The sequence below is a fragment of the Protopterus annectens genome, chromosome 1.part2 (assembly GCF_019279795.1).
Source record: "Protopterus annectens isolate FY-2018-M chromosome 1.part2, PAN1.0, whole genome shotgun sequence".
Taxonomy (NCBI): Eukaryota; Metazoa; Chordata; order Ceratodontiformes; family Protopteridae; genus Protopterus; species Protopterus annectens.
This window is the reverse complement of record NC_056727.1, coordinates 212,273,337-212,289,466: the sequence shown is the minus strand read 5'-3', so window position 1 is coordinate 212,289,466 and position 16,130 is coordinate 212,273,337. Positions and strand designations below refer to the sequence as shown.

General features: G+C 41.5%; 1 protein-coding gene across 1 annotated transcript in view; it reads left to right on the top strand.

The window, feature by feature from the left end:
- Window positions 1–16,130, top strand: part of VPS54 (VPS54 subunit of GARP complex) — a 1,876,392-nt gene that overhangs the window by 1,549,236 nt on the left and 311,026 nt on the right. The window contains exon 18 of the mRNA XM_044055553.1: window positions 3,506–3,569. Within this exon, the coding sequence (XP_043911488.1) occupies window positions 3,506–3,569 (64 nt within the window). The remainder of the gene's footprint in view (window positions 1–3,505; window positions 3,570–16,130) is intronic.

Here is a 16,130-nt window from a genome sequence, read left to right as displayed (position 1 = left end):
CCTTACCTAAACTACTGATTGGTGCCAGAAGCATGGCCTCAAACTGAAATGCCAAGAAATGCATCATTATCCCCCTTGGAGAAAATGGCATCCCCACTAATTATCACATTAACAACAATGTACACACAAATCATTTGTGAGGGACTTGTGCACCCAGGTTGATAGCAACCTGACATTTGACCACCACATTGCCTTTGTTGTACAGAAAACTTTCTACATGGCCTACCTCATAAGTAAGGGTATTTCATCCAGGAACAATGAGGTCATAACATCCCTGTACTCCTCTATTATCAGACCCATTATTGAGTACAGTGTCCCCTCCAGCATGTACCTTGCCAAGCACATGCAGCAGCTGGAGAGACCACAGTGGTTCCTGACCAGGAATATCCAGGGTCTCAAACACCTATCCTGTACAGATAGGCTAAAAGCTTTGTCCCTCTACTCAGTCTCATAGAGACTGCTCAGAAGTGACCTGTGTCTGGCTTACAAGGCCATCTCAGACCCAGCCTTGATGGAGTTGCTGCATGTCCGTAAGTCAAACTCCACTCACGCAACCCACATGCAAGGCCTCAACCTGGTATGTCACATTAATAGAACTTGTTGGCGAGATAGATTTGTGCCCCAAAGACTCCCTCGACATGTCAAGCAGAGTATCTCTCTAGTCCTCTTTAAGAGGAACCTGGACAACAGGATGGGAAGCTGAAAATACAAAACTGGGGATCCCACCTGTGCACCTGCTGGACAGAGGAAATGGGTGATGACTTTGTGGGTACATGGGTGAAATTCTTTGCTAGGCTTATGAGGGCCTCCAGGCAAATAGCCTAGTATCATCATATGAACCTGTGAACCTAAGACACATTAAAGTAGGCTAATTGTACAGAATCAAGTCTTTCCTTACTAACATCGCTAGACAAGATATAGCCCATAGTTCTCTACTCTCCACCCTTCTATACACCTCTCCTATCTTCACAAATTCAAGTAAAACTGACCTAGCCAATCTTGAAACCTACTACAATAAAATCGCAAAATTTGCTACTAACGCATCACATAGGTCTCACCACTGCTCTGCCTTATGTCAGCTAAACTGGCTAGAACTACCCCACCACTTGACTTGCACTCAGTTCACCTCTACTCACAGAATAGCCCCCATACAGATGCAAAAATTACCTTTCTAATAACACCAAAATCACACTTGCCAGAACCCACCTTGTTTCCACACTTCTCTATGCATCTCCAGTACTCATCAATCTCAATAAATCAGACTGAACCAAAATAGACAAATGCTACAACAAAACAGCAAAGTTTGCAACAGATTCAGCCTCTAGGACCCATCACTGCCTAGCCCTCAAAAAACTATCCTGGCTAGAACTACCCAATCTGCTCAGACTTAACCAACTTACCTTAGCCCACCAAATAATCTACCAACCTGAGAAAACCCCGGTTCTAAAAGGCCTACTAAACCAATACCTTAACCAGTGCTCACTACAATCTAATAGCAGATCACTAATGGTCATCTCTAGAAGTAAAAATAATGCAGGTGACTGTCTTTACTCCAGTTGTATAGCAAAAATCTGGAACACCATACCTCTTAACATCAGAACTACAGCCAAATCCATCTTCAAAAACCTCCTCAAATCCTAATTAGCTAGATCATGGATATGTAACTGCACCGACCCAGGCTAACCTACCTACACTACCTTTTATAACACAGCATCCACTATAAGTAAGTAAACCTAAGATGCTAGCCATAAAAAGATACACGCCTACACCCATTACAACAGCAGTTCTTTTCCCTTAGGAAGAAAAACGACCAGCCAGTGAATCCACCAAAATTTGTTAAAAACTTGAGAAACTGTTTTCTAACGTCTCAGCTCAACACAAAAGCCTTCAAAAAGTCTCTCTTAGGAAGCCTGACCATATTATAACTAGCTATACTGCATTTCATACAGATATATAGGTATAACACTACTCTTACTCGTATTGTTTCTATATGCTCCCCCATACCCTCACTATTTCTTCCACCTCTTTCATAAAGTAGGCTTCCAGATAGTACCTCAACTCTCAGAATAATGTTGACTTACTACTATATACTGAAATCAGATGGTTACAAAAGTAGCAGACTAGTAAACAATGTCTTATGTTTTACTTAGTAAACAATCCTCTATGTTCAACAGAAATGTTACAGCTACAATAAAGTTCTCATTCTAGTGTCTAACGATGTGTTTATAAAAATCAACTTCCCTCTTCCCCTTTTGCATTACTGTATACAGCATATTTTATGTAATGTTTCTCTCTCTGCTTTTTGATTGTCTCATGTTATTTTTTTCAGACCTCCTTACTCTAGGTTGATTCTTACATATTAGTGTGAGTGTTATTTTTGTATTCTGCATTTTGTTTTTGGTATTGTATTGTATTTTTGTTAATGTAGCTTTTCTTCCCAGGCTTCAGCTGAAAATGGGCAACCTGCCCAGTCAGAATTCCCCAGTAAACAAATGTAAAATAAATAAAATATAGTACATCAACCTGATAAAATCCCTGCCCTTCTACCTATGCTCCAACCTTATGCTAACACCCGTCTACGCCGTTCCTCCAGTACATCCTTATTACAGGTCACTAAATCCAACAATAAAGCAGGCAACTCTCTGTATTCTCACTAAATCTCCAAAATATGGAATACCATCCCTCAGCCCATCCTTACCACTGTCAACCTATCTCACTTTAAAAAACTCCTAAAATACTTCCTCAGTAATAATTGGCTTTGCTGTTGTACCGCTCCTGGCTAGAGCCACTCCCTTAACCACCAACTTTACTCTTATCCCATATTCACCACATCTGCTTCCAACTCCTGCACTTATATTTTACCACCTATCCTCTCCCCCTATTCATCAAAAACTATCCTAACCTGTCTTCTCTTACTAGACCTCTTCTACTACATACTAATTTTCTCTGTCCCGTCACCTATTCACTTAACATTCATCAATTTCTCTTCCTCCCTCCCTCCTCCACTGTCTTCCACACTTACTCCTACCCTCCCTTCTCTTCTCTCTACCTCCCTATTTAAATAATTACTCCAGTTATGTATCCAACCAGGAAATCACATCTCCTGCTAACAGCAGGCTGTCTATTTACTTGCAACTCTATAGACTAAATTAAGGTAAATGTTGAATTTTGTGTCTCTTTATGTTTTGTGAATATCTTTTTAACATTTGCTAAAATCTGTCAATATTGTAATTTCTTTTCTGGATTTTTTCTCGTTTGGCCTCCACCGAAAATGGGTTCTCACCCAGTTGGACTGTCCCAGTAAACAAAAGTAAAATAAAGTAATTTGCACTAAAGAAGTCTTGTGTGGACAAGCAGGATGAAAGAGCTTGTAATTTTGGTTAAGTAATTTAAATAATGCCAGGGTATCCTATTTGAAGGAGTTAATATTGTCAGTCTGTTGTTCATTCACATTTTTCTGGGAAACGAAAACTGAGCGCTGATGCATTTTTTTTTGTTATTTCAGCTACAGAAGATAGAAAACCTGCAGACTGCCTGATTGTCGATGGCCAGACATATGCTGTAGTGGGGTAGGGATTTTATTTTCTCATTTTACTCCACTCTTTTGTCAAGTAAACAAAGTATATTGTGTACCTTTCTACATAATGATGGTGCAGCTGGTGGTTAACATCATGTTTAAGACGTACTGAAAACTTTTAGGCCTTCTTTCTGTCCTACAATACTGAACCTCACCCTAATAAAAAGACAGTTACGTAGGCAGCTACCGTATCTTCAGACCTTAAGGAGCATTTTGGGCATCATTTCCTAATCTGATGAATTTTCAGAAATCTGTGGTATGGAACTCTGCAGAGTTCATCATACCCTTTCACACTTGAGGAGAGGGTGCTTATCTTCTTCCTGGAAGTGTGACATTCCTTCTCAGTGAAGTACTACCCATGAAGACAGAGGAAGACCCACAGCTACACGTTTTCAGTTAATGGCTGATTTGATGTGTATTCAACTGGTTAAACCTAGAATAGACAGGCCAAGAAGAAATGTAAATTCTTGTGTTGTGAATTAGAATCTAGAGTATAGCAGGAGGGATCGTATACTTTCCTACTAAATAATATAATGATGGATTATGATTGCTTGTCTGATCATAACCACGGATGCGTTTGAGAACTGGATGTTAAGCCACCTTGAGAACTAAGGTCAATAGGTGAATCTTGACAACAATTTTGAGAACAGACAACTAGTGGCCTGTAATCAGAGAAACCTGATCTTAATTCTTTGTAGTACATGGAACTTTGGCTGCTTCCATGTACTGTGAATCAATGAAAACGAAAAGTGTATTTGCACAAAGGGTTTTACACTTTTCAAGTTGTAAGACAGCACTATAACGCAGAAAATGGATAGAAGTGAAGTATAGATCTTATCAGTTGATACATTTAAAAGCTGTTGGTCACTTTACCTTGCCACACCTTTGCTTTATTCTGTGGCAGTACAAAATGTATTTTGATTTTAAAGCTTTCCATTGCAATTTTGTGGTGGCTGCCATTTGTTGTACAGTGTGAGACTGGAGTATGACAGCTATGGAAGATGTATAATAAAAGTTGTTATGCACTTCTTTGACATTGAAGAAGTACATAGCCTAACATTTTGCCGATTTCGACATGTAATTGGCTTGCTGCATGTGCTGAAAATATTTTTGCGTTATGATAGTTATTTACATGACTAGCTTCTACATTTTAGAAAGGTACTTAGTTTTAGATCGAGTCCTGAGCAGCATATACTCCTGAAATTTTCGTTTTCGAGTTTCAGAACCGAAGTCTTCAACTAAAGCTAAGTACCCCATTGGGGAAACATTTTCTTGCTCCTTACCGATGTCAGCACAATTCTGTTTTACAAAACCTACATTTGTCTGTTTCTCCCACATGTTCAATGGACTTTGTAAACCACTGCGTGCATTGTCCACTATCTTCGGCCGCCAGTATTAACCTTTCCTCTTTTGGTATGAATTCACCTCTCCTTAACCATTCCTGCGTTCGATCTTGATCAACATGAGGTTGTTCCAGGAGTTTTCTATAATTGCAACTATATTTATGCATTTTCCACATTTCTTGTCGTCTTATCTGATCCTTCACCTTATATTCTTTCTTTTGTGTTTTTTTTTTTTTTGTTTTGGCATATTCAGTTGCTGCCTGATATTTATCTACAGTGGATATAAAAAGTCTACACACCCCTGTTAAAATGCCAGGTTTTTGTGATACAAAAAATGAGACCACAATAAAGCATTTCAAAACTGTCCCCACCTTTAATGTGACCTGTAACCTGTACAATTCAATTGAAAAACAAATCTGTTAGGGGAAAAATATAAAAAATAATGAACGTACAGTAAGCTGGTTGCATAAATGTGCACACCCTTAAACTAATACTTTGTTGAAGCACCTTTTGATTTATTTACAGCATTCTGTCTTCTTGGATAGGAGTCTATCAGCATGGCACATCTTGACTTGGCAATATTTGCCCACTCTTCCTTGCAAAAGCGTTCCAAATCTGTCAAATTGCGAGGGCATCTCTTGTGCACAGCCCTCTTCAGGTCATCCCACAGATTTTCTATTGGATTTAGGTCTGGGCTCTGGATGGGCCATTCCAAAACTTTAATTTTCTCCTGGTGAAGCCATTCTTTTGTTGATTTGGATCTATGCTTGGGATCATTGTCGTGTTGAAAGGTGAAATTCCTCTTCATCTTCAGCTTTCTAGCAGACGCCTGAAGGTTTTGGGCCAAAAGTGACTGGTATTTGGAACTGTTCATAATTCCCTCCACCTTGACTAAAGCCACAGGTCAAGCTGAAGAAAAGCAACCCCAAAGCATGATACTGCCATCACCACGCTTCACCTTGGGGATGGTGTTCTTTTGGTGATGTGAAGTGTTCTTTTTGCGCCAAACATACCTTTTGGATTTGCAGCCAAAAAGTTCAACCTTGGTCTTATCAGACCATAACACATTTTTCCACATGCTTTTGGAAGACTTGATGTATTGTTTTGCAAATTCTAGCCAGGCCTGGATGTTTTTCTGTGTAAGAAAAGGTTTCCATCTTGCAACCCTACCCCATAGTCCAGACATATGGAGAATATGGGAGATTATCACATGTAGTACACAGCCAATACTTGCCAGAAATTCCTGCAGCTCCTTCAGTGTTGCTGTAGGTCTTTTGGCAGCCTCGCTGAGCAGTTTTCGTCTTGTCTTTTCATCAATTTTGGAGGCATTTTAACAGGGGTGTGTACACTTTTTATATCCACTGTACTTCTGGTTTGATTTCCATTCCTGCTTGACACCAGTATGCTTCTGCTAGACTAAGAAGGGAAGTCCTCTTATATTTATTCTCCTCATGTTTCAAAACATTCACTGTGTTTGGGTCTTGTGAGGTCAGCAGATATGTATGCAGTTCCATGATTGCAGATCTATACATGTATCAGTATCAAGGAGGCCCATACCTCATTCGGAATGGGGAATATATAATCTTGGTGTGCACTGATTTTTATAGTTTTATTTTTGCCTTTTAAATAGCTTGAAACATGCATCAGGACCACTTGAGACACTTTTCAACTATAGCCTCGAAACAGGCCTTGTACCAGAAGAATGGTTGACTGCAACAGTTATCCGACTTCAGAAGGGTGGACCATCAACCTGCCACGGAAACAACAGGCATATTAGTCTGACTAGTATATTATGCAAAGCCATAGAATGAGTCATCATGGAAGTGATCAACAAAGACAGAGGCAATCTTCAGACACTGGACCCACCCCAGTTTGGGGAAGGTCATGCCTAATAAACCCTGGTGAACTTCTTTGAGAAGGTCACCAATGCAATGGAAGGGGGAGGGGGGGGGGAGATTGTGCATTCTGTCTACATGGACCTGGCTAAGGCGTTTGATACAATATTCCACCCAGGTATAATTATCTTGCTGAACTGCCAGCTGGCTCACAGGCGGGACTCAGGAAGTAAAGATTGATGACATTACCACCACTGAGAGACAAGTCACCAGTGGGGTTCCTCATGGCTTCACACTGGACCACTGTTATTTGGCATCTACTTCTCATCCGTAAAAGCTAATTTCAAGGACCTTTGGCTGACCAAGTTTGCATATGACTGCAGATTGAAGGAATTATAGATTCCCTCTATGATGCAAACATCTTTACCAGAGGGTTTATCACAGACAAATAACTGGTGCCAAAGTCATGGACTAAAACTCAGTGCTAAGAAGTGCATTGTAGTGCCTTTTGGGAAAACTGCCTCCCAGTCTAATTACTTCACCCATAAGACAACCCTGTGAGTTGAACCTGTTAGTCAGGGATCTGGGAACATATGTAGACCATAATTTGGCCTTTGACCAGCATGTTGCCAAGGTAGAACGAAAGTCATTCTATGTTGCCCAACTTATAAGCGAAGGCATGGCTTCTAGGTCATAGTGCCATATTATTCAGCCCTTATCAGAACCATCACTGAGTGTAGTCCTCTCTTTGGCATGTACCTGACCAGACAGGTGTAACATTTGGAACGCCCACAGAGGTTTTAAACATACTGTCCTCTGTGGATCTCTTTAAAACCCTATCATTATACTCTGTCTTCTACATATTACTGAGAGGCAGTCTGTGCCTGGCATACAAGACATCCTGGGATCCAGCTCTGATGGACCTTTTGCACATCCGCAAATTGAACAACATTAGAACCACAAGATCCAAGGATTTAATTGCTTGTGACATAAATAAGACGTGTTGGTAAGACATTTGTGTGTCTCAAAGGACCCCCATGCTCTGGAACAGGCTCCCCTTGCGTGTTTGACCACACATTATCTATGGTATTGCATCATTCCTAGGATGCTGGTGGCATATGCTCCATTGTTAAGAACAGTTGGTCCAGGATTTCTGGTATTTTTCCTGGTTTTAATAATGATGCACCACACCATCTTTCTTGTACCAATCATTTATCAATATTGGTACCTCTCGACAATGAGACGGCCAGTTCATCTTACATGGCCATATTACCAAGTGTTAGTGCTTGTAGCCAGTGTTGTTGCATCTTTGAGGCACCACACGTTTACTATTAACCATTCCAGATATACCTGCAACACCACTGGGGTGGTCTATGTGTGTTTCATTAAAACTTGTGAAGAAAATAGTGCTTTAATTAAACACTTTTGTTCTTTCTTTTTCAAAGATTTTAAAACATTTACTTTATTATATTGGAAAGTGTTTTCCAGGACAGCTGGGGGGGATTGGCAAACTACTGTACTTTGTAGAGAATTGTTATTGTCCTGGCAAAGCCTTTTAAACTTGGACATTTTACCTCACTTGAATAAATTTGTTTCTCTTGCTCCAGTTTTAAAGAGGGTTTGATAGACTGAAGCATTAACACTTCCTGTTGCATCTACCTTTTCAGCATGCTTAAGCTTGTTTTACAAGAGTGTCTTTTATTCTGATGAAGTTCTTCTAATAGGAGCAAAAGCATTAAATTATTAAATTATGTCAAGTACTTTGTGTGGAGTGTTTCTTTCATTGATTATTTGGCTTTCCTTTTGGAACATTTGACCTGCTCTTTGGTTTTTCTGTGCTGGTTGTGCAGAAATTCCAGTTAAAAATAAACAAAAACTTAAAATGTGTCTTTTCCTATCTCAGTTATTTTGGACAGGAGCAACTTACTGGGCTTAGATTAGGGTTTAGAGCAGGCTATTGACCCTTCTTGTATGGCAGTATCTGGTAAAAGAGGAAGGGGTTCTTCATTTTATAAAGAAATTCAAAAGTATGAACTATAAAATGATCCTGAAAGCAAAGATTGTCTCCACATATTTTTGATTCTAATTCTGAGAGAATGACTTCAACCAGCACTTTTTTGAAGGATTATGTTTCTCTGAAATTATTTCCAGAATGAATTGGTTGTTTCATTTGGGAGAACAGTGATATTTCTCAGTCCCTTACAAAGTAAAGGATTTTATTAAAATTAGAATTTACAGAACCTAGCCCTATTCCTCCTGTTTTGTCTCCTTTGTAGTTTGTTTTTGTCACAGCCTGCAGTTTCCTTGACAGGCAGCCTGCTGTTCCCCAAAAAGCAGACAGACTAAAGTGCCTCAATCCTAAGTTTTTATAAATTCATCCTAGATCAGATCCAGCAGTTACTGCTTCAGTGAATCCCAATGCTGCTAAACATTTGGTTTATACTAATCCCTCTCCTTTTGACAAGGTTGGGAAGGCTTTTGATATATTTGGGAGAAAAGTGTATTCCTGTTTTTAGAATTCTCATCTGTCAAGTTCATATGTTGAAGTACATGCTTGCCTGTCCTTAAAATAGGAGGACTACCTTTGCATCTGTTCCCTCTTATAGAGAGATCTGCTTTGTGTAATTTGAGTTCTTATGTGTCTAAGGTGGGTACCCACTGTTTTAAAAGTGAATATGATTCTGCTGCTACCACTGGGACTGTTAGAAGGATTTTTGCTTGGCTGCATTCTCAAAACCTTCCAAATTATGTCAGAAATGACATTTTGAATTATCCCTTGGCTAGAGAGCTACTAGTTTTTGGGTCCTCTGCTACAGATTAAAAAATGTGACGAAAGAGAAAAGCTGATTCAGGGGATCTCTCAGATATTTTGACCTTTTTCTCCAAATTTGCCAAAAGGATTCAGTGTTCTCTCTACAGCTTAAACAATTCCAGCACGCTGCTTCTGGTAAGCAGACATTTAAAAAATGATGGTAGGGAGATTCCAAAAAGAAAGCAGCCCACACCCCCCAGGGCCAAGGGCAGTCTAAGTCTGAATGGCTGTACGAAGGACTTTTCTCCCACCTTGGCAGTCTCTTAATTCCTCCAGAAAGTCTGAACCTCCTCCATTTCTTTCTTTGGCAACAGGTAGTTTCAGACAGGTGGGTTCTGAGAGTAATCCTTCAAAGTTACAGATGGCCGCGGGACTCTCCCCCTTCTTTTCAGATGATTGCTCCTCACCCACCATACTAGCCTCTTCATATCTCTCCTGTCATTCAGCATATGCTTGCACAGGGAGTGATAGAAGCTGCCCCCCCCCCCCAATCCTCAGTTAGGGGAAGGTTTTATTCAAACATGTTTCTAGTGCCAAAAAGATGATTCTTGGAGACCATTTCTGGATCTTTCCTTCCTGAATCTGTTTGCAGTAGTACCCAAGACCAGAATGCTGTCTCTTCACAACTTGTTACTCTTTATTCCCCATCTGAGTAGTCTGGTGACCTTAGATTTAAAAGATGCAGATTGTCAAATTCCTGTAGATCCAGATTTCAGGCATTTCATTAAATTGTCTGTGTCTGGACACATCAGATGTCATTACTTATCACTGTTGCTGTATTCCTTACAGTAGGGATCCCTACCAAGGGTAGCTTGACATCTGGCCAATGTACCAAAGCTTTAGTTGTAGTAAGGATGTTGTATGTTACAGGTATGCTCCCTGCACACAGTGTAGGGCATAAAAGTGACGTACTGACGTATCATCCTCAGAGCTTCTTTGCCGCCAGTCAGAACACCATCTTTGATCATTGTTCTGAACGCACATTCGTCTGCTGGTTACCAAGCTGTTTTTCAGATAAAATTCCCCATTGGAGTTTTTTCTTCTCATCTTTTATTTTGTGGTTGTTGGTTTGATGTCATCCTGAAAGGGGGAATGTCCGTTTGGGAGTCAGATTCCCTATAAGGACTGTCACAAGCAGTATTTGCTTTGCTTAGGTGCTTCTCACGACCATGTGTCTTGTCGCATTTGTCAGGCATTTGTTCCAAACACCTTGCATAGGCATCAGAACCAACATGTTAAATTATTGGCTAAGGGTATTATGGAGGAATTGTCCCAGCCTGGGGGGGGGGGGGTGCCATCCGTGAAGGCCAAGAAAGCTCGGTCAGATTCTTCAACTGTACCAGGTCCACCAGACGTCTGTCTTGAAGCTAGTGAAAGCCTAGAGGGCCCCCTGGTTTTTCAGTCAGATTCCTCTGAAGCAACCATTTCAGAGGCTAACATGGATCCGGCTTCTCACGCTTACCTGGAGGCTCTGCAGACATCCGCTTTGGATGTTCAGGGGGAATTGAGGCTGATTTATTTATGAAGGGCCTAGGGTATTCTCCAAACCCTTGCCAGAGAGGATATTCCCACTACGCTTATAGTGTTGCCAGGGGTCCAAGCCACCTACGATCTTTAGGGCTGATATCCCATTGAAAAAGAAGCAGGAAAACTAAGCATCTTTCTTCTGCTTCCAGAGATCCTCAACGTGAATGGTAGGATTTCACATAGGGTCTGTTTAATGTCCTTATAGCCTTAAAATCCCATCCGGGGGTCTCTGTACCTGCTCCCCCTTGGTATTCTACTATTAAAAAGCGTAGGAAGCAGGTCTCATCTGATGAAGGTGTGGATTCTAATGAAGAATCCTTGACCTATTTTTCCCAGATTCTCTCTCCCTTGGACTATGGTTCGTGGGGGTTCTATTAGTCCTGATTCTCCTTTTGAGATTTCTTTTAGTGATACAGTCTTCTGTATGTTGGAGTTTTTAAAGTGGGACTGTACCTAGGTCTCAGATATCCTGAAAAGGTATTATGTAGTTCTTCAAATGAAGACACCCAAGCCCTCTCCTTTCCCTGCTGTTATGGCTGCGCTGTTTGACACCTTTTCTGCAGCTTCCCAGGCTCCTGACTCTCAGCCACCTGCTCCTAAAAAAGCTGATAGGTTTTATAAGGTGCCTAAAGATTGCAAATTCTTTTACAAGTGCCCCCCTGCTGACTCTTCTATTATTTCTGTTGCCTCTGATAAGCCATCAAAGCTTCTACCTTGTACAAAGCTGCTCCCATCTGACAAGGACAGCAGAACTATGGAGAGATTGTGTAAGAGTATATACTGCTGCTACCCAGTCCTTAGGGCTATGAATTACCACACCCACATGATCAGGTATATTTTGGCTTTTCCCTCTCAGGCCTGTCATGTTATTTCAGAGCTTCCTGACCTTCAGGGGGAAGACTTCAGCTCTTTCTTTACTAGTACATCACCATTCTATTAAATGCACCTATGATGCAGTTGATGCCTTGTCTAGAGCTGCTTATTTTGGTTCTGTGTTGCCTTCAGCCTTTGCCTGATGATATTAAGGCTAAGTTGATGGATGCTGCCCTAGATAATAAACAACGGTTTGATGCTGCTTCTTCTGAACTGTTTAAGACCCTTCAGGAAAAGGGTAACGTTTTGCAGGATTTGAAGCCTATTTTTGTTTTACCTGTTCACAGATTTCAGAGGAATTATCCCACTAAACCTGCCTTTGTCTGCAGATGGTCTTGCCCTCCTCCCAAAAGTATAAAAAGGCTGGTAGAAGGGCTCTTTCTGTTAAGTCTACTCAAACCCCTACAGCTTAGAAGGCTGCTTTTCCAGACAAGCCAGGTTCTGTCTGACCATCCTTGTCCCTCTCTCCTCAGTTACATTCTTCTTTCTTTTTCCCTATCCCTTTCAATTTGGTTAAAGATCACTTAGGATTCTTGGGTTCTATCCATTATTCATCTGGGTATTACATGGTTTGGCAACCCCCCCCTTTTGGGCATTCCTCAGCCTCAACGGGAGCAACTGCCCTTTTTTTCCAGAGGTTCTTTGGAGACTTTTGTCTCGAGGAACAATTCAAGAAGTTCGGTTCCTCAAAAGGGGAAGAGATTTTACTTGAGAATGTCTGTGGTCCCCAGGAAAGAAGGCACCTGGAAACCCATTCTGGAACTCTGTCACCTCAACACCTTTTTGAAGGTTCTTTCTTTTTGGATGTTATCCCTTCAAACCTTATTTCCTCTTTTTCTTCCTCAGGCCTTTCTAATCTCTCTGGATCTCAAGGATGCCTATCTCCATATCCCTGTTCATCCCCTTTTCAGAAAGCTTTTATGTTTCTCTGTTGCTTCCTTGCATTTTCAGTTCTCTGTTTTGCCCTTTGGCCTCTCTATTGCCCCAAGGGTCTTCACCAAATGCCTCGCTCCTGTGATTGCTTTTTGCAAGTTGAGGGGAATTCATATATTTCCTTACCTGGACAACCTGTTCATTCAGGCTTCCTCTTCAGAGATTTTACTTCAGTATCTTCACTTTGCTGTTTGTCTCCTGCAAAGCCAAGGGCTAGGGTTTACAGTGAACTTCCAGAAATCATTCCCAATGCCTTCTCAGGATCATGGTGATCAGGTGCAGGCTCCAGACTATTTCACAGCTGCCATCTCTGCCTTCTCCAAAGTCCTCAACTCTGATTGCATTCTTTCAATCCCTTCTTCCTCTGAACTCCATTACAGCCAGAGAGCTTGTAATGCCTCTGGGATACATGGTTTCCACCATTCCTATGCTTACTTTGGCCAAGCTTCGTATGAGAAAGCTCCATTAGTTCCTAAAGTCATTCTGACTTCAACATTCTCATCCTTTGGACTTTCTGATTCTGCTTCCCCATGTCTCAAACTGGAACTTCAGTGGTGGAATCATCAGTTGTCCCTCAACCCAGAGCTGCCTTTTCAACCTTCAGTCCCCACTTAGGAACTCTTTTTAGATGCCTCAGATGCAGGGTGGAGGGCCTCCTTCAGTCCTTTGAAAGTGCAGGGGCTTTGGTCTCTTCATCAAAAGAAGGACCACATCAGTATCAAAGAGAGGAGAGCTCTTCTGTTCTTTCAGGCCTTTAATTTTCTTTTCCTCCCAAGGCCCCTTAAAATCTTCACAGACAATACCACAGTGATGTAGTACTTTAATGAGCAAGGGTGGACACAGTCTTATCTCTTATGTAGACTAGCTCTTCAGGTTTGGGATCTAACTGTCCAGTATCGGGTGACTCTTCAGGCCATTTGCATTCCTTCAGAACAGAACATTGTGGCAGATTCTCTGAGCAGGTCCATAACACAAACTAATGAGATGTGTTTCTGGACTTTGTCCACCAGTGGGACACTCCAAGTAGATGTTTTTGTCTCCTCTCTGAATAGACAGCTTCCTCTTTTTTGCACCAGAGTCCCATGTCATCTGGCTTGGAAGCTGCCCTCTCTCTCTTTCTTTCTTTTAAGGGGATGTTTCTTTATGCCTTCCTTCCCCTTCCTCTCATACCACGTGTCCTGTTCAGGATAGAAAAGGATGCTCCCAAAAATCTTGTTGGTGACTCCCTTTTGGCCAAGACAGCATTGGTTCCCCCTTCTGCATTTAGCCAAGGGCAATCATCACAAGTTACCTCACAGCGTGGACCTATTCAGACAACACAAGGGGTCTTTCATCCATCCCCACCTATCTACTCTTCAACTAACACTGTGGGTGATAGGGTTTTGATCCCTTTTAGGCACCTTTTTTTCTGAGGATGTGCTTTGGCTTGTGCAGGAGGCCAGGAAACCCAATACTAGGAAATCTTATTTATCCAAATGAAAGAAATTTTCTGTTTGGTGTCTTACTCATAACCTGGATCCACTTTCTGTGGAAGTTCCTTTGGTTCTGTCTTTTGTATGAATTGCTCAGTGCTAGGTTGGCATACTCTTCTGTTAAAGCCCACCTGTCAGCTATTTCTGCTTGTCTGCCTTTGACACTCCCCCTTTGGTATCTTGATTTGACGTCAAACAATTTCTTAAAGGCATCCTTCATATTTGGCCTCCCAGGAAGCTTATTTCTCCTTTCTGAGACATTAATTTTGTCCTGGAAAAAATTGACTCAGGCTCCTTTTGAGCCTGCAGCTTCAGCTTCCTTTACAGCATTGCTATTGGAAAACTGTTCTTTTGGCTCTTTCCTCAGCCAGACAGGTGTCTGAGCTGCAAGCCCATATGTCTGTTCCTCCTTTTTTTCATAAAGGACAGGGTGTCTCTTTGTGTTAATCCTTCTTTTATGCCCAAGGTGGTTAATGAGTTGTCTCTTAATCAGTTTATTCGTTTGCCCTCTTCTTTCCCTTTTCCGCAGTCTGCTAGTGAGAAGGTTCTTCACACCTTGGGTTTTCATAGACAACTCATTATTTGGATAAACCTAAAACCATTCATAAATCTGAGCAGCTTTTTGTTTCCTTTCATCGTAGGTCTTTAGGTTTGGCTGTTTCTAAGCAAACTGTTACATATTTGGTATCTAAGGCCATTTTCTTTTGTTTCCTCTTTCATGGGAAAGCCTTCCTGCTTTTGTAGGGGTTCATTCTACCAGGGTTGTGGGTTCTTCTGGTGCTTTTTTTCAAAGGTTTGGATACTAACTTCATTTCTGAGGCAACTATTTGGACTTCTGTGCATACTTTTACCAAGAACTGTAAGTTGGATGTGGTTTCCAGGGCTAGAGCTGGATTTGCCAGGGCTGTCCTGCATGGCTTTCTTGAAGGCTATGCTGGATATTCCTCCTTCCACCTTTCCTCTTGAGATTTTGTACTCTCCCTACTGTAAGGAATACTGCAACAGTGATATGGAAGGGCATAGTACAGTTGTTTAAAATTTTCCCATGACAGTAGATGTCCTTCTGTACACTGTTGCAGTATTCGCTCTGACCTCTCCCTATTTCTTTCTCCTCATGGATGCACATGTTCCTGTATTCTCCTTGGACTGGTGTTCATACTGGGGCTTTTTCATTTCTAAGGATAGTCACCTTTATGCCCTGTGCCATGCCCGGGGAGCTTACATGTGACGTATGACATCCCTATTTCAACCTGTAAGGCTTTGGTGTACTGGCTGGACATCGGGCTACCCTTGCGGTCCCTGTATTGAATACTGCAATAGTGAAGAGAAGGACATCTACTTTGTGGGACTTTAAAAGTCCCATTTTAGTACCCTTTGGTCTGCCTACTGCTCCAAAGGTATTCACAAATTGTCTGGCTTCTTGGATCCTACTACAGATATAAGGTATTCACATTTTCCCTTATTTAGATAACTGATTATTTTTGCAGAGTCTTTTTCAAAGTGCCAGGAATGTCTCAGTTGAGTAATGAGCTCCTACACAGGCTGGAATTTCAAGTTACAGAAATCTTGTCTGACTCCTCCTCACAGGATTGTTATCCTGGGATGTCACTGGACACCTCAGTTCAGATCCCCCACAGGAAAATGATCTGTATTTAAATCTGTTCTTGAGCCAGTCAGACTACCGGCTCAGCAAAGGCATTCCTCAAGATTCCGGGTCTCATGCCTACTGTAGAGCACTAAGCTCTATAGCAGCTGCGA